This window comes from Chionomys nivalis, chromosome 6, assembly GCF_950005125.1.
Source record: "Chionomys nivalis chromosome 6, mChiNiv1.1, whole genome shotgun sequence".
Lineage (NCBI taxonomy): Eukaryota > Metazoa > Chordata > Mammalia > Rodentia > Cricetidae > Chionomys > Chionomys nivalis.
Window position 1 is genome coordinate 58024051 of NC_080091.1, and position 18950 is coordinate 58043000.

The 18950-nt window shown below is 38.0% G+C and overlaps 1 protein-coding gene across 5 annotated transcripts in view; it reads left to right on the forward strand.

Annotated features, from left to right (window-relative positions):
* Positions 1-18950, forward strand: part of Tbc1d19 (TBC1 domain family member 19) — a 114807-nt gene that overhangs the window by 88974 nt on the left and 6883 nt on the right. For all 5 annotated transcript variants that reach the window (XM_057772207.1, XM_057772206.1, XM_057772204.1 and 2 more), the window contains 3 exons: positions 9268-9377; positions 11456-11547; positions 18244-18359. In XM_057772207.1, the coding sequence (XP_057628190.1) occupies positions 9268-9377; positions 11456-11547; positions 18244-18359 (318 nt within the window). The remainder of the gene's footprint in view (positions 1-9267; positions 9378-11455; positions 11548-18243; positions 18360-18950) is intronic.

Genomic DNA, 18950 nt, shown 5'->3' on the forward strand with positions numbered 1-18950 from the left:
TAGACACCAAAAGACAAATATAGTATATTTTCTCTTATATGTGGATATTGGATTTTAAGCCTTCTTTATGTATGTTACAATCCAAATAACCACAGAGGTTAAGGACTAGGGTAAAGAGAATCTCCAGTACATTGTTATGAAGAGTCAAAGGGAAACTAGAATAGGAAGATTAAATAGAAAGGAGGATGGGAGAGAAGGTTAAAGAAAGGAATATGGGAAGGAACAACATTAAAGGCCATATGAAAAGCCATATAGATACTTACTACTATAGAAGATCTGAAGTGTACAAACGTATATATTTATATGTATAAATATATTTATGTTGGCTACAATTAGTTTATAATAGATAATAAATATATAAATGTAAATTTAATATATAATTTAACATACTTTAAATTCTATAATATACATCCATGTATATGTAAAAGGAATATAAATGGAATCACCAAATAATGGAGGTGACAGTGTACCAACTAGACATTTTGTGTCACTAAGTAAACCCTCCAGTGCAGGAATGAATTACATCTTGTTGCTTCATTGGCCAAAGGAGCTCCATGGAAACCCCCAAACATCTAGGATATTGCTAAGGCCATTGGTTGCTCTTTATAGTCTGATAAGGCCCTATTGCTGAAGAAGACAGTTAATTAAATCATCAAACATGGAAATGTTGAGCTGTGCCTAACTACAAACTTCAATAATGACTACCATTATTGTATTGGAAGGTACCCTTCACACCATCAGAGAAGAAAGATAATCATCAATGTCACCCAGCTACAAGCCCTGTGATCTATAACAGTAACCTGCCTGTAGTGGTGGAATAATGGCACAAATGTCATGGAAGAAACCAACTACTCTCTTTTTTTTTTTCCTTTTATGAAAATAGATTATTTTCTCACATAATTTATTGATTACAGTTTCCCCTCCCTCTTTTTTTTCCAAGTTCATCCTCACCCCCTTTTCTCACCCAGATTCACTCTCTTTCTGTCTCTCACTAGAAAATAACAGATTTCATAGAGGCAGAGTCCCACAGCAGAGCACTGGGCTGAGCTCCCAAAGTCCAGTTGAAGAGTGGGACAAGAGAGAATATGAGTAAAGAGATCAAGACCATGATGGGGACACCCACTGAAACAGTTTACATGAGCTAATGGGTGCTCACCAGCTCCAGGAAAGGAACCAGTATAGATAGGTCCAAACTAGTCCCTCTGAATATGGATGACAGTTACATGGCTGGGGCAGACTGCGGGGCCACTGACAATGGCATCAGAATTTATTTCAACTGCTTGTACTGACTTTTGGGGAACCTGTTCTCTTTAAATGGATATCTTGCTCAGCCTGGATATAGTAGGAAGGGCCTTGGATCTTTCCCAAAGCAATGTGTCTCACCTTCTCTGTGGGGGTGGTGTAGGGGAGAAGGTGGAAGGAGAGGGAGGAGGGGATGGAGTGGGAACTGGGATTGGTATGTAAAATGTAAAAAGTTTGTTTTCTTTTTTTGAAAAAAATAAAATAGAAAATAACAGATTTCTAAGAGATAACATTAAAATATAACAAAATAAAATATGATAAAATAAAATAAAAGCTATCACATTAAAGTTGGCAGGAAACCAACAGAAAGAAAAGAAACAAGGAGAAGGTACAAGAATCTGAGATGCACTTGTTCTCGTACTCAGGAATTGAATCCATAAAACACTAAACTGGAAGCCATAATATGTACACAGTGTGACTGGTAGAGTCCCATGTATGCTCTGTGCATGCTACTTTGTAGCACAAATAATAAAAACCCAGAGACAGAAATTGGGGTTCTGCCCGAAAATCAGAAAAGCAGCCAAGCCACTAGAGAAGTCTTATGTCTACCAAGGCTGGGCAACCGTAAACTAAGCAGTCTCAGCCTCTCTCTCCTCTCATTTTTTATTCCCTCTAGTGCTGGGATTAAAGGTGTGAGCCACCACCTCCTGGGTTATTTCTGCATTGATCTTGTGTAGCCTAGGGTGGCTTTGAACTCACAGAGATCCATCTGCCTCTGTCTCACAAATCCTGGGATTAAAGGTGAATTTCACCATTATCTGACCTCTAGTGACTTTAGCATTGACTCTGATCTTCAGACAAGATTCATTTATTAAAATACAAATAATATGCCACTATACTACTTCAGTATCTATGAGTTCCTCTGAGCTTTTCTCACTCTGATTTAGAGGGCCTTGTTTTCTTGGTGTCCTCCATCCCCTGGCTCTTACACTCTTTCCAGCTCCTCCGTAGGAACAAAACAACCACTTTTTGACTGGATTTAAGACCCACTCCATGAGATGGGATCCTTACTTGACACCTATTAAGTGGTCAAGAACCTGAGACCACATAGATCATGGGCCTAGAGGAAAATCTATTACCTTATTCTGTTAAAGGAACATAGCAATAAAATAACTCCTAATGACACACTGCTATACCCATAGATCAGTGCCTTGCTCAGCCCTCATCAGAGAAGGTTCTTCTTGCGTGTGTGAATCGACACAGAGACCCACAACTGTACAGTGTGCAGAGAGTGAGAGACCTTAGAACACTCAGTCCTAAATAGGATGTCTCCATAAAACCCCTCACCTCAGGGCTCAGGGATCCATGCATAAGACGAGGCAGAGTGATTGTCGGAGCCAGAGGTGATGGATGCCTCCAATAACTGATACACATATAAACTCACAGAGACTGTGGCGACATACACAAGGCCTCCACTAGTTCAAACCAGATGGGGTCCCAGCACTGAGAGGGGGAAGTGGATATGGGGTTTCACCCCTAATCAAGAAGCTGTCTGCAATTGATACCTACCAAAGGGAAAATCACTTTTCCTCCAGTGGAGTGTCACTGGCTACCAGCCATACTTCAGGGCAGGCCGCATATCTAGAGGTAACACCTAAGACCAATCCTAAGAGATTCAGTAGTATTTTTGTGGGCTTTTTGCTTTGCTTTTCTCCTTTTGTCTTTTGTTTTGTTTTGTTTTACTGGTCTTTTGCTTATTTGTTTTTGTGGCCTTGTGAGGGATTTTTCTTCTGTTGTTTTGTTTTTTTCTCAGTGAGAAAATGAGCATAAAAGTTGAGTGGGGAAGATTGGGAGAATCTGGAAAGAATTGGGGAGGGAAAAACATGATCAAAATATATGAATTGTTTTCATTAAAATATTTAACTCTAACCAGGTGGTGGTGATGCACGCCTTTAACCCAACACTTGAGAGGCAGAGGCTGACAGATCTCTTGAGTTCAAGGCCAGTCTAGTCTACAGAACAAGTTCCAGGACAGCCAGGGATACACAGAGAAACCCTATCTCAAAAATAAATCAAAACCAAAATATTTAACTCTAGTAGGTTCAAAATCAGGTTGCATAAATTTCTGGACAAACCCTCATGTGAGTCTTCTAAAAATTATCATGTCAGAAAAAAATCTGAAGGAAGGGACAATATGGTTGGTGGCTCATGAACTCTCCTGGCTCTTGGTGTGCCTGCTCTTGGTTCTGCTGGAACATTCATTCATCCTTAGGGAAATGCATGTACAGGCTTGAGAGCTCGGAGACCTTTGGGGTCTTACAATCATTGAATGAAGAATAGTAAATGGTTAACAAAGATTGGCAAGAGGAAGAACATATTTCCTGATGTATGACTTCATGATGTCACTTAATTTGTAAGTATTCATGAGTTAAATAACTTTTGCATCTAATTTATTCTCCCATTACCTTTGGGATACATAGAAATACTTGAATATTTTGCCCTTTTAACACAGGTCAGCAATATACCATTATCTTTCTTTAAAAATATACTTCCACATTGATTATCAAAGTCATTCTGAATGGGAATGTACTTTTCAAAGTTGTATACAGTAAGTATGCAGGAGACCAAGAAGACCTTCATCTTGTGCTGTCTAGATGGGGTTCTCCCAGGCTTGCATGAGAATGAGCTCTACTTTATAAACACGCAATATTGTAGTGAACCTCTAGCATGTTACATGAAGAGGTTAAGAATATAAACTTTACTTTTGACAATAAGGAATGTTTGCCTTTTATTATTCAATTTTAAAAACTCCAACTTTCAAAATTTTTCCAAGTAAAAATGTTTAAGCAGGCAGTAGTGACACACTCAGGAGGCAGAGGCAGATGGATCTCTGTGAGTCCAAGACTAGACTGGTCTACAGAGTAAGTTCCAGGACATCCAGGGCTATTAGACAAAGAAACTCTGTCTCCAAAAGCAAACAAAAATGTATAGTACACACACATGAATTGAAGTCTATTTGATACCATAAAGGGTTAAACATCTGGCAGATCTTAGGAGCGTCAGCCTCTGTCCATTCATGTTCATGACCACTTAAGTAGGCTAAGACTGATCTACCTGCGGGAGAAATGTTTGATAAGGAAATAGATGGTGCAAGATAATTGAACTCTTTGAGTTCACGTGTGCTGCTTTAGGAACTGGAGGTGTCCATGGCCCAGCAGCAGCCTGGTAACACGTGTGCTGTGTTAGGAACTGGAGGCGTCCATGGTCCAGCAGCAGCCAGGTAGCAGCGCTGGTGTTCCTGCACATCTAACCATCTCGAAGTAGTTAGCACTTTGCCACTTCAGTCTCTTCATTTTACAAATCACGATATCTTATTCACTTTTAAAATCAATTCAAAACTTACTGGTTTAAAATGTCTTCTGATCTTCATTTATATAGATTAATAGTCTTATACGTGCATAGCATATTTTTATTTTGTTAGTAAAGTTCTGCCACACATCTATGTAGCTTTAAAAGTTAATGAGTAAATTTATTTTATTTTATTTATTTATTTTAAAACAATCTCTTCTCATTTTGCATACCAGTCCCAGTTCCAACACCCTCCTCCTACTCCCCGCATTTTACCCTCAAGTAGGGAAATATGCATGAAATCAAAATTTAGATCATGCTTACTTTTTACATATTATTTGTAATTGATTGATGCTTTGCTGCTTTGTTGCTCTATCAGGAAATTCAACAAAATATTGTGGTGCCTTGAATACTGATTCCTTGTAGAAGTTTTTGTATTATTTATGTTTGTGGACATTAAGTTCATTTTTCGTTTCTGCATTAGAATGATTGCTAATCTCAGAATTCATAAAATCTTCAGTTGGAGGTTATATATTTTTATTAATGAAATAATTTTTAAGAATTTCATACATGAGTACTAATATGTACATCATTTGTGCCCTCCCTCTCCCTCCAACTCTTCCCATACCTCTCCTCTCTCTTAAATTCATGGCCTCTTCTTTAATCATTGGAAATTGGAAATTTTAATTCTTCATTTAGAAGTTTTATTAATGACATGCATTTGTATCACATTGCTTTTTCTTAAGTTTATATTATAATTAAAGCATGAATTATAATTTTTAAATATATGGGATGTTTTGATTTGGGCTATTTTAATAAGTAGTAATGTAATTTGATAAATTTCAAATTTTAGTTTCGAAATAGAAGGGCACACTTCTCTGCTTTTCACTGTATATCTGTATAAAATATGTACTATATATGAAGTTTTCTCTATTTCTAAGTAATTCAGATATTAACTCCCTGAAAGAAATTTGTTCCTCTCGTGCCCTATGGAGAAAGTAGAATTTGCTATATGAAATGCTGGCTTTCCCTGAGTTATTCATCAGTCTCAGTGCAAAGTGTGCTTTAGGCCGCATCCCTGAGGCTTTGTGCACAAGCAATTAAAATATTTGTGCAACTTTTCGGTTCACTTTGTCAAAAAGAAGAATGCTAAATTATTCCACTGGTTTCCCTGTTTACTTAATATCCACTGCCCTCAGGGTTTACCAAAATAGTATAGAGCCCGACCCAATTCCTACCATATGTAAACACTACAAATAAACAAGACGTTTTTGTTAAACTTAATATTTAGAGATTCAGTTTTATATATTTGCATAGTACTGTCTCAAATTCCTGGAAAATGTGACCTTGTTTGTCAGCATTGTAGAATCTGTGGTCAGGTTGGTCCCCATGATTAGCGTTTTCTGACATCCCACTGTGGATATCTGAATGACTGCCCTACCTGTGCTTAACTAACAGTAACTAAATGCAAAAGAAAATGTCATTTAGCACTTGTTATGGAAGTGAGTCTTTGGCCTGAGGAACATTTTAAGTTAGTGGAAGCTACTTTGATATGTCAGGGACTGAGAGATGTAACTTGGTAGAGAGCTTACCTGTCATGCAGGAGTCTCCAGCACCACAAAAACAATGGTGACAAAACAGACATGGTGGAGCATGGCTATAATCTCAGCACGCAGGGTAGAGGGAGGAGGAGGTCAAGGTCATCTTCTGTCTCATAGTGACTCTGATACCATAAAATATTTAATATAACCCATAGTAGGAAGACATTATTCAAAATTTGTATTTTCAATATGAATTATTAAAAATATTGAGAAATTATCTTATGTTTTACTGACTTAACTTCCAAAATTAAAGTTCTTGAGGACTGGCGAGATGGCACAGTCAGTAAAGTGCCTGCCACAAAGTATGACGGTGGTCAGGGTCTGGCCCTCAACAGCTGGGTATGATGGCACTCATCTCTAACCTAGCACTGGGCTTGGGGGAGATGAAGAAAGGTAGATCCTTGGAACTTGCTGGCCAGTCAGACTAGCCACTTTGTACACTCTATAGCTGATGTACATCACTTTGTACCCACCAAGTGGTATGGGAAGTGATAAAAGAAGACACACAACATTGACCTCTGGGCTTCACATGCCTGGACTTGCACACATCTGTATGTATGCACACAAACATGCATACACATTTTTATTATTTTTAAATTAAAATATAATTCCACCATTTCCTCACTCTTCTCCTTTATTCAGTCCCTCCTATGACCACCTCCATACACACCTTGCACTTTCTTAAATTTGTGACATTCTTTTCTTTTTTTAAATTATTTATTTATTTATTTATTTATTTATTTATTATGTATACAGTGTTAGTTTCCATGTCTGCCTACAGAGGTCACCAGATCTCATTATAAATGGCTGTGATCCACCATGTGGTTGCTGGGAATTGAACTCAGGACCTCTGGAAGAACAGTCAGTGTTCTTAACCTCTGAGTCATCTCTCCAGTCCTGACCTTATTTTCTTTAATTGTTGTTACATAAGTGCAGCCTGCTCAGTCTATAGAATGTTATTTGTACATATATGATTTTAGGACTGACCACTTGGGATTGGATAACCAACTGGGGCTTCTTCACTCCTGCTCTTTATATGTAACCTACCAGTTTTCCTGGCATCATTTGTTAAAGATGCTGTCTTTAATCCAGTGTATGTGTTTGGCATCTTTGTCAAATACCAGCTGGCTGTAGTTACGTGTACTCGTGTTTGGGTCTTATATTTTGTTCATTTGCTTTTCTTCAATCACTTCACAATCAAGTGAAGAGGAAGTCAACAGAATGGGAGACAATTTTGCCAACGTACATCTGACAGAAGATTAATATCCAGACTATATGAAGAACTAAAAAGCAGAGTCAAAAAACAAAACAACCAAAGACATATTTTACAAAATTGACTAGGAATCTGAACAGAGAGTTCTTAAACTATGAAATGGAAGAATGAGAAGTATCTCCTTGTTCCAGCTACATGTTTGTTTTTGTGCCAGTAGCATATTGCTCTTATTACAGTGGCTCTGTAATGCACCTTGAGGTCTGGAATGCTAATCTTTCCACATTGTTCTTTTTGTTGAGGAGTTCTTTACAGAAGTATGGGCATGTTACCAGTTGGCTACATGACTGAAGAAAATGGACAATGTCTCCCACCCTATATTAACTGAATATAAATCCTCAGGAAGGGTCGGGACCTGATGAGAGAGATGGTCCCCACTCTAGAATCAGATGTTGATGTTATGTAGGCAAGCATAGCCACTCTAAACTGAAGAACACAGTGACCTTGTGATGTGAAGAAGTCAGTGATCATCTTTACTTTCCCACGGCTTCCTGCTCCTCCACTTTTACATTCTTTCTACCCATTCTTCCATGATGTTTCTAGAAATTTGAAGGGGGTAACAGATATCCCATTCGTGGCTGGGCAGTCGAGTGTCACTCGTTTCCATCCCTCTGAGTAGCTGTGAGCATCTGCAGTTAGCACTGTCTAGTGCAGAAAGAAGTCACGAGGGTAACTGGTAGTAAATTTGATAAAAATGCATTATATACATATGTGAAAATGTAATGATGAAACTCATCATGAATAATTTATACTAATAAGCAAAATATTTGTGATAAGAACTCTTATCTAAATCTAAGAATAGGAGGGAATGCCTTTATTCTGGTCAATAATACCTGAATATATAGCAAATATTATACTTAGCAACATTAAAAGCTTTGTCTCTAAACTGATAAAGATATCCCCTTGGTACAGCTTGTTTAGTATAGTCCTTTGAAGGTCATAGCCAATGAAGCAAAACAAGATAAATAAGGGAATAAATAAACAAATACTGGAAAGAAAATAAAACTTTCCTTCTTATCAGATATTGTGATTATGGGCATAGAAAATCCAAAGGAATAATCAGATAATCTGTGAGGATTAATAAATAAATTTAGTAAGGTTGAGAAACACAGTCAATACACAGATAAATTTTCTACCTATGTGCTAACAACAAAGGTGCAGAAAATTACGTATTTTGTAGAAGCTCTGATTTAGAGAGAAAAGTGTAGGGTGTCACATTTAAGATGTGCTATGGGGTGGGCTCTTCATTTCTGAAAATCTCCAAGGACACAGGAACGAAAAGCTGGTGTGACAGATGAAAACACAAACACTGAAGCAAGTCTGTGTTGTAGTCTTGTATAAATATCTCGGCTCTTGTGCCTTAGTTTCTCCATTTGCAAATCTCAGATAACAATTCTTCTAATGAATAAGTTGTTATGGTGACTGAAAAGAAGAATGAGGAACTTCTACTCGGGAGGCTGAGGGGCAGAGGGAGCTCGGGGTGAAGGCTAGCACGGGCTATGACACCCGGCTCAGCAAAGGGGTAAGAAACGGATGGTGCTTCCCTGCTGATTCATTTGTCTGCATATATAGCTCTGTCACTTCCGTCTCAGCCAGATGATAGGTTGGGATTCTAACCATTTATAATCTGTACATGTATGATATTTAACAGTTATTTGAACTTGCAACATTAAAACACAATTTGTGCATGACCAGCAGACTCTGCTGCGGGTATGGAGAAGATACTCTCTTGTTTTGTGTTCTGAATTTCATGAACTTACCGAAACCCTTTAGTCATGCAGTATTACCACTTGCTTTCTCTTTTAGTCGCACCGCTGTGTTTTCTGTATCATGAACCATACAAATTGTACCAGATATTCCGTGAAATGTACGTCCGCTTTTTCTTCAGACTCCACTCCATCTCCTCTCATCCTTCTGTAAGTTCATAAGTTGGATCAACTCAGACTCTAAACTGTTCTTTCCCTAAAGAGAAAGTCTCCTGCTCAAATTACACAGCAAAAAATTTTAATTTATGGTTTCAAATAATGTATTTCTAGAATCAATGAGAGAGAAGAAAGTGATGTTTAAATATTTTGCAGAGTAGCGAGGAAAACATCTCTCATTAACTAGATTTTTAGCTTTCTGTGTTTAAAAAAAATGGGCTATCTAGATTCTCATCCTTTACAAAGATGCCTCCCTCCTTTATTGACACCGGGTCTGAGAAGGGAGGTTGATGAGGCCACCTCTGCTGCTGTGGGGAGTTTACAGGGCAGAGCGTACCGGGTGAGAACTGAATGGGTGCTCTGCATATAAATAGCCACTTTCTTGTTTGCGTTATTGCTATAGTTACTATCACTTCGTCTTTTCAAATGAAAATTGAGCATTATTTGTCTTGTGGCCAATGATCAGTTATTTTGCTACACATTTTCTTTGTATTTATTCAGCTCCTATATTAATAGCAGTTAAGTCTTTTGTTCTATTTTTTTACTTCTTTATCCTATCTTTTCTTTGCCTATGAGCCCTGGCCAAGGCAGCCTTTACTTTGCTTTCAGCTTTCCCCTTTGTGCTCTTGGTCTTCCTGAGGGTAGCTTACCTAGCTCTCTGGAAGAACCTGTCACTGGAAGGCAGGGCAGGCCGGCCAAACTGCCCAGTGAAGACCGTTCTTTCTACTAAATTGAACAGCTGGTTTTTATCTTTCCGTTTCCAACTGTGTGCCCCTGCTCCACTTTCTTTGTCTTCAGTTTGCCCTCCTGCATTGTCAGTGAAAGCTGGCAACTAAGAAAATTCTAGAATGTCACAGATAAGCTAACAAATCATCTTGAGACTCTCTTGAAGAGAATTGGGTTTAATTGTTATCTTCCATTTCTATTTAACCTAGAATAAACAGAAAGATGATTATTAATAATTCTCCTCTCTGATATCATTGTCAGGATCATAGTCTTATAGCCACACACACACATTCACACTCACAGTGTGCATACATACACATGTACACACACAAGCATACAAACAAGCACACTGAAACATGTACATATAGACTCCCATACACATTTTATGCCTCAGAGATTTGAAAAAACAAACTATCTGGACAATACCCAGCCACACCTTCTAACCCTGCCCCTTTCCTTCTTTCTCTGGGGAATTGACTGACACTCATCTCATGTTCGGGATTATAGCCAGACTGCAACTATTTAAAACCATGACAGTTTAGAAACTCAAAAAGAGGGTGAAAACTTCCTTACAAAGAGCAACCTGAGGATTGCTGAGTCCCAGAAAAACTTAGAGTTGCTAAGGAATAAAAACACTTAAACAAAAAAACAAAGTAACTTGCTTAAATTGGTTACTTCTATTTTACAAATATTGCCGCTTTTTAAAAAGTAAATTTACAAAACAAGCAAAACTTTTATTCTTAGTAATCAGATATTTTTGTTTGATAAGATTATATTTTTTATTTTATAATGATTGAATTTTTATTTGATGATGATTAGATTTTTATTTGATAATAATTATATTTTTGTTTGATAATGATTAGATATTTTTTGTTTGATAATTTGGTATGATTCAAAGAAGTGAGAAAAGCAGGCAGTGTTTTCCGAAAAGGGGGGCTGGAGGCACAGACACACATGGGAAGAGGGATGGGGGGAGCAAAAGCACCGGGACATGCCGGGAACTGGAGCACATGCACAGAAAACCACTTTTGCTAGACCTCAGTGATGCTGTGTGGCTCACAAAGTGGCAGGTTTTCTGTAAAGAATGCTTATGTTTGCCTTGAGTGGTCCAGTCATGGCGGGGTGGGGGCTGTTGTGTTTAAAAAGAGACTGCTTAGCAGGTCAACAATGCATATTTATGACAACATAAAAATTTACTGTTAAAAATGGTGTCTGAGATCCATTGGTGTTTTCTTGTTTTGATTCACAAAGCATATTAATATGCATTGTCTTTTTGAATGATGTTTTACCATAGTTCGTATTTAAAAGACTAAACTATTTCTCTTTTGACTCGTTGTTGGATGCAGGGTATTGTGTCACTCTGTCTGCTGTTTGAAACTCTTCTTCAAACCTATCTTCCCCAACTCTTTTACCACCTGAGAGAAATCGGAGCTCAGCCGTGAGTATTTTTGTTGCCTTCCTGCCTCTTCACAATGCTTTCCACGGTGAAGCTGGAAACAGCACTCTTGCTCTTTGCCTGCACACACAGCCACAGTCTATCCTCCAGGAAGCACGGCGACAATTCTCCCCCCAAAAGTACCAGTCATTAAGTGCATCTGTATTGTGAAAGAAGGAACAATTAGGTTCTTGGTAGAGGGCTGGGTACGCAGCTCGGTGGGAAAGCACTTGTCCAGCATGTATGAGCCTCTGAGTCCAGGTCCAGCAACTGGAAAAAACAATGTGCTGAGAAGAATGACTGGGATCCTATTGAGTTCTGTGTCTGGTAGAAGGACCACCAAATTCATCTAACTTCAGTTCACAATGAAAACATTTATGGAAACAAATAGAGCCTGGGAAGTGTGGTACAAGTCAGTGTGGACTAGAGTTATCAACTGTGCCCTGTATAAGGTTAAAGTTTGCTGGCTTCACTAAAGGGAAGAGACCAAACCCCTCCCAGCAGTTGTCCTGTGTTTTCTCTAGTAGAACTTCGCATTTGCTTCACTGATCTCAGTTTGAGTAGCAGGCGAATGTTGGTGAATATGTGGATTAGCTCTGAACTCAGTAAATGGCTCTGTCTCCTTTTAAATACTTTCATCTAGATTAGAGCTTTGCTCCTGTCCTCTCTAAGCAGCCTCACACACTGTTAAGGTTGGTCCGTGTGAAGAAAGGACACTAACTCTTTAAGGCCTCAGGACTTAATGACAACTAAGTGTGGTTTTTGTCTTCTTCATACGTAAATCTGTCGCAAGTGCCTGCCTTAGTACAACCCAGCTGCAAATTCTATTTCTGTTAAGCTGTGCATCCAGGTAAAGTTATGTGAGCTATAAATTCATATTTTTATTTAAATCAAGATATCTCGATTTCTTTATCTTAAAAGTGAAGAGAAGTCTGACCTTATGGAATTGTTTCCAGGTTCTGTGAGAATAGACAAGATACAGACATAGAAGGCATTTCTCTGATGCCCATTGGATCTGAAAAAGGTTTCAAGTGTTATTTAAGAAACAATATTTCTTATTGTGCTTTGATAATTCAGAATTGATACTCTTTTGTGGCCTCTTTTGAAAAGTATTGTATTCTTAAATGAGACTGTAAAACAGGAATGTGGCAAAAATAGTTTGTATTGAGCTCTTTAAAGGGTCACTCGCTGACCTCTGGTCACTGTTGGGAGATGGAAAGTTGGATATAGCTGGGCTTTTTCTTTACTGGCTTGAAGATGTTCAGTTCATTGCTAGAAAATAAAGTGTTGGTGGTAGTTGTGTTCTAGTCTACTTACACATTTTAAATCACTACAAGAATTCTACATTTAGATTTTAGTGACTTAAAATTCTTCAACAGGAGGAAGTATAAAAAGCCCAGCAGATAAGATAGGTAGAAAACAATGTTCTCTCTCTCTCTCTCTCTCTCTCTCTCTCTCTCTCTCTCTCTCTCTCTCTCTCTCTCTCTCTCTCTCTCTCATACACACACACACACACACACACACACACACGTGGAGATCAGAGGACAATTTGCATCAGTCAGTTCTCTTGTTGGAGTTGGTCCTGGGGATAGGGCTCAATGCATCCCTGCCCTACCTCCTTTTGTTGATTATTCTGCCTGGGAATTTATTAACTTTAGCCATCTTTGAAAGAATGAATTTTATGTCCTGATGTCCTGTTAAGTTTTCTCTTGTTTTACAGTTTCAGTGACTCTTATTTCTGCTCTTTCATTCTTTTTACCTTTATACTTTCTTTGGGTTTATTTTACTCTTATTTTTGGTACCTCTCCTTCTCGATACAAGCATTATTGTTAAAGATTTCTCTCAGAGTCAATCCTGAGTTTACCTCATCCCAGTAAACTTTTATATGTTATCATCTCATTCAATTAAAAATGTTTGATTTTCCTTTGTGATTTCCTATTTGACCATCAAGTATATTAAAAACAGTAATGTTTAAGGAGAAATCATTCACGCTCCTATTAGACCCTTACTGACTAGCTTTCATATTGCTAGAAGGTACTATACACAAATGACCATCAGTCTCACCCAGCTATGAACTCTGAGAGGTATACCCACTGGTACAATAGTAGCACAAATGTTATAGGAGTAACCAACCCATTCTTATTGGACTTAAGGCCTACTCCATGAGATACAGTCCATACCAGAAACTGCTAACAGCTCCAAGAACCAGAGATAGAACTAACTAACTGTTAACAAGTCTGGGAACTAGATAGATAATAGTCCCTAGAGAAAACTTACTACTACTATTCTACTAAATGAATGTAGCAATTAAATGATTCCTAATGATATATTGATATCCCCATAAATCAGTGCATCCCTTATCTCTCATCAGAGAAGCTTCTTACAGGAAATGACAATTAACACAGAGACCCACAATTGAACAATGTTCTGAGAATGAGAGGCTTTGGAGCACTCAGCCCTTACTGGGATGTCTTCATCAAGGTTCGGGGATCTTTGTGAAAAGGAGGTGGATAGATTATAATAGCCAAGGAAACACTGTCTTCCAGATACACATATGAACTCACAGTGACTGTTGACAGCATGTACAAGAGAAGGGGAAGAGGGCCCAAAGTCCTACCTCTAACCAAGAAGCTATTTACAGCTGATACCTGCTGAAAGGAAAAATTAGTGTTCTTCAGTGTAATGGCACTAGGTATATCAGCCATGCTTCAGATGGGCTTCATGCCCAGAAGTAGTTGACCAACCTGAAACAGACCCTATGGGTTTTATTGTTGTTTTGTGAGTTATGTAGTTGTTTTGTCTTTTCTGTGTCTGTATAAAGTTTTTATGGCCCAACAAACCGCCCCACCAATGCAATAATCCAAATCAGACCATATTAATGGATGTCCTCTCTGGTGGCCCTCCAGGAAAACATGGTGGGGGAGAACCGGAAGGACCACATGTTTTTTCTCTGGGGGCAGTTTAAATAGCCTGTTGGAGTGATCTTGACCTTCCCTGGAGAGGCTTTTTCAGAGGTGGAGTGTGGACTGTGGCAACTAAAGTTCCACTCAGACATTTTAGAATGAATGCCGGGGCCACGGTGAAGCCCCACCTAAACATTGTGGTTTGGGGTTTGATGGGGTTTTTAAGACAGCAAAAGAACAGGAGTTATGTGGATAGGGAGGGAGAAGGATATGAAAAACATTTTATTAAATAATTCAAAATTGAGCTGGGTATGGTGGCATATTCCTTTAATTCCAGTTCTTGGGAGGCAGAGGTAGAAAGAGTTCTGTGAGTTTGAGGCCAGCCTAGTCTACATAATGAGTTCTAGGACAGCCAGGACAATGAGACACCCTGCCTTAATCCCTACCCCATAATTTTTAAATGTGATATTACTTTCCAAATATTGGAAATGTTGGAGTTTTTTTCCACTATTGCAATCTGTTTATAGTCTGTTGTTAGTCAGCACATTTCATATGACTTCAGAGCTTTGAATTTTTTTAGATTTATTTTTGACTTAAATATAATCAATCAAGACAAATGTTGCATATCCCCTGAAAAGAACGTATGTTCTTAGAGCAAGGAAATGGTTCTGTGTAAAAATATTTGATATACAAGCCTGACAACCCATCCTCCCAGCCCCAGGACCTACATAAAAAGCTGAATGTGATAGCTTACCTCTGCAATCCCAGCACTGTGGCAGCATGGGAGGCAGAAACAGAAGGCTGTACCAGACATCTTCAGACAAGCCACTCAGCTGAAGTATACAGCACAGCATTGAGAAACAGCCTGAGACCCTGCCTCAGAATGAAAGACAACTGCCAGCTCCTAAAACTTGTTCTGTAACCATCACACACACACACACACACACACACACGAAGGATTTGTGTCCCATAAATACTTGGCATAAGTCTATAAATGTCAATAAATTAACATGTTGGAACGTTTTTTTCTACTTTTATTTAGCTCTTTGTCAGTTTTCTTTTGTTCTTAATTATTGAGCAATATTAGTCTCTATACAATTGTAGATGTCTTCTTCCTTCATTATTATATATAATTTAAATATATGTTTTTAGAAGATTTGGCCCAATTATTGTCCTTAATTATTGACCATAAATCTATTTACTAGATACCAATATAACCATGATAGCTTTCTTTTAATGGCATGGTGTTTTCTATTTTTAACTTAATATATCAATTATCAATGCTTTTAATTTTCAAGTGCGTTTCTTGTCAAAGTATAGTTGATTCTTCCCATATAGTAATCTGTCTTCTAACCAGTATGTTTATGCCACTTATTACTTAACATAATTGATATTATTTTATTGAAATCTATCTTTCTAGAATTTTCTGTTTCCTATGCTCTTTCTTTTCATTTACTTCTGGCTACTTTAAAAAACTGACCTGTTTTTATTCCAGTTTATCCACACCATTCATTTTTTGTTTACCCTGTTGATGAATGATCTTTGTTAGGTGTTGGTGACCAGCTTCAGCAAAAATACTTCTTACCAGGGTAGGGGTGTGGGAATCAGAAAAATAGTAAAGGGAGTGAAGATGCAAGTGAAAATAATAAAACAGAGACGTAGGACGGTGTCCAGAGGGAGATTCAATGAATACTGAAATCCCTGCATTTAATTTTCCATACACTTTTACACCCCAATACAAAAGGGGGAAGAAGGCAACAAAAGACTTCTTTAACACAGTACAAAGGACAACTTGAACAGTTCCTTGCTTCAATACCTTGAGATATAAAGTCATTAACATTCTGTTGTTTAGGCAGTGAACTCACCCTAGACCAAATATCCTGAATACAGCCACTCCCAAGGTCAAACCTCCCGTTTCAAAAGAAGGAGTAGAAGTAGACTTGCGCCCTGACCATCTGTCAGGCTGGAGTGGATCTCCCCGCATGGCCATCTCAAAGTCAAAAGAACCAAGGAACCACGTCCTGGGTCAGGATGTGTAGCCCTGGTTGTTGTCAACAATTTTGAGCATCCTCAAACTCTCTGACCTTCAGACAAGGTAGAAACAGGCTCACATTTTTTGGAGCTCCACAGGTAGGTGCCTCCTGTTCCATAGCATTTTATTAGTAAATGTATATATTCCACTTTAAAAAAAAATTCTAAGCTTGGGTGTCTGAATAGCTTGAAATTCTACTGAACATTTCAGGAAGGATTATTTTAATCCTTTCTGTGGTTGCTATCAAAACTCAAATCTTTACCCTTCAGCAACTTGATTGCAATATATCTAGACTTGGATCTTTCTGAGTTTATGCTGTTGGAGTCTGTTGATCATCGTATGAATTTATATCTGTTGTCATACTGTGGGACTTTTTTGTTAGCTGCCATCTCCCAGTGTGTTTGTGCGCCACACTTACTCTGCTCCTCTTCTGGGTTACAGTGACACCATGTCCATGCTTCCAATTTTGCTCCCCCACCCCACCGAGGTGCTTGAAACTCTATACGTGCTTTTTATTTATGTGTTTTTTTTAATTTTTGTTACTTGATTTTCCGATGATTTTTTTCTGTGGTTGAGACTAGGGACTTCTTTAGATCATATTTCTATGGATATATGCTCATCCGAGTTTTTCCTTGCTCATTTAAGTCTATCAGACTTACTCAGTAATTTAGAGGTTGTATCATTATGTTTCATCTTTTTCAAATAATTATTATACTATTCAAGTCTACAATTTTCATCTTGTCATTCTTCATATAAAACTCATGGAATTATATACCTGCAAGAGTAGATTCTGCTATGCTAAATTACCCCCAACAAGTTTGTGCTTTTAAAGTCATTGTTGTGTTATCTATATGAAGAGAGATACCATTTCTTCCCCAAGAAACTGAGAATTTGAGTAAAATGAAAATGATTGAATATAATTATTTAGATGTATTTCTCAATATTAAAATATTTATGGACAAAGTTTTTGTTTGATTTTAAATCAATCAAAAGGCTTAATTTGTAAATACCACTGACCAATACTTAATCATATTAAAATCTAGAATAATTCCACAAAGAATTTGACTGTGACCTCTCAGGTACAGTCAAGTGACTTTTAGATGCTCGTAGACAATACAGAAATGTGAGAGGTTTATTTATCTCTTATGACAGTAAAACCAAAGGGTTCATTTTGTGATTGTGGGGGAAACTGTTATTGTAATATAAATGATTTATAGAAGTGGGATCTCATATATCTTTGAACTTTTTGTAGCAAAATAAATTCAATTGAATTTGTTTTTATGACCTCCTCATTAAAATGAAGGGTTTGAAGTAAGAATCCTAAGGTATGTTGTTACTTTAAACCATTTTTCTTCCATATTTTCTACTTATTTCTTTATTTTATCCACCCCATGTAGCAGTTTGGCTGAGATGTACAGGTAAAACTTACTGAGCTGAAAAATATAAAAGCACCGAACGTTTTTTTAAAAGTATTCAGAACAACAATCCAAAATGTCATGACTTGCCAAAAATTAAGATACAACTGTTGATCAGTGTAAGATGTTTATAAACATGAACTCCATCGTACACAGTTCCTCCTCTTAATAGTTCAGGGACATCAGATTGAAGATCCACCTGCTTGCCAGTGACCTTTTTCAGTTTTTAGGAAATAAGGAGTCTCAAAATATTTATAATAAAAGCAGAATTGGTTTGATTCTTCTAATATTGCCTTTTCTGAGGAGAGGATCTAACGACACAATTAATTCTTAATTTTCTTGTCCACAGACTTCGTATATCATTTAAGTGGATGGTTCGAGCTTTTTCTGGATACTTAGCTACAGATCAACTCTTACTTTTGTGGGATAGAATCCTAGGATATAACTCTCTGGAAATTCTTGCTGGTAAGAGTAAGTGCTTGTTTGTGAAACCCATGCTGTTTCTACATGAAGCCCCTTTCCTGTCTGACACTCACCTACAGTCACTAGAGAAGGGTCTGCATCCATCACTGAATATTTAATAGCTTGAGCAGGCCTAGAAGACGGTTCTGCAGTTCTGCTCTTTGATACACCCACCTAACTTCCCTACTCCAGTTGAGTCCTGGTCTCTGTGGGGTTTGTGCAGCAGACATACTTGCCTTATTCTCTAACCCCCAGCTTGAGAACATTCTGTCCCGTGAGCCCCCTGCATACCTCACGGCATGCCTCTTCTGGGCTGCAGTTCATCCTACATCCCAGCTTTTTCACTTTTGCAGTAGTCTCTGGCTTCTACCCTGGTGCCAAAATTTCTTCTCTTAGGTATTGTCTCTTTTAAAGGGGGGGAGCACTTCTTCTTTTGCTCAAGGAAGCCATAGATTCATCCATTGTTAATGATTAAGCAGTTTATACAACAGATGTAAACCAATCAGACTGCGACGTTCCACGTACAGATTCCTTATGTGGTCTGCACCTTAGTGCACAGCTGACTCAGTTCTTTGTCACTGGGATTACTAGAAA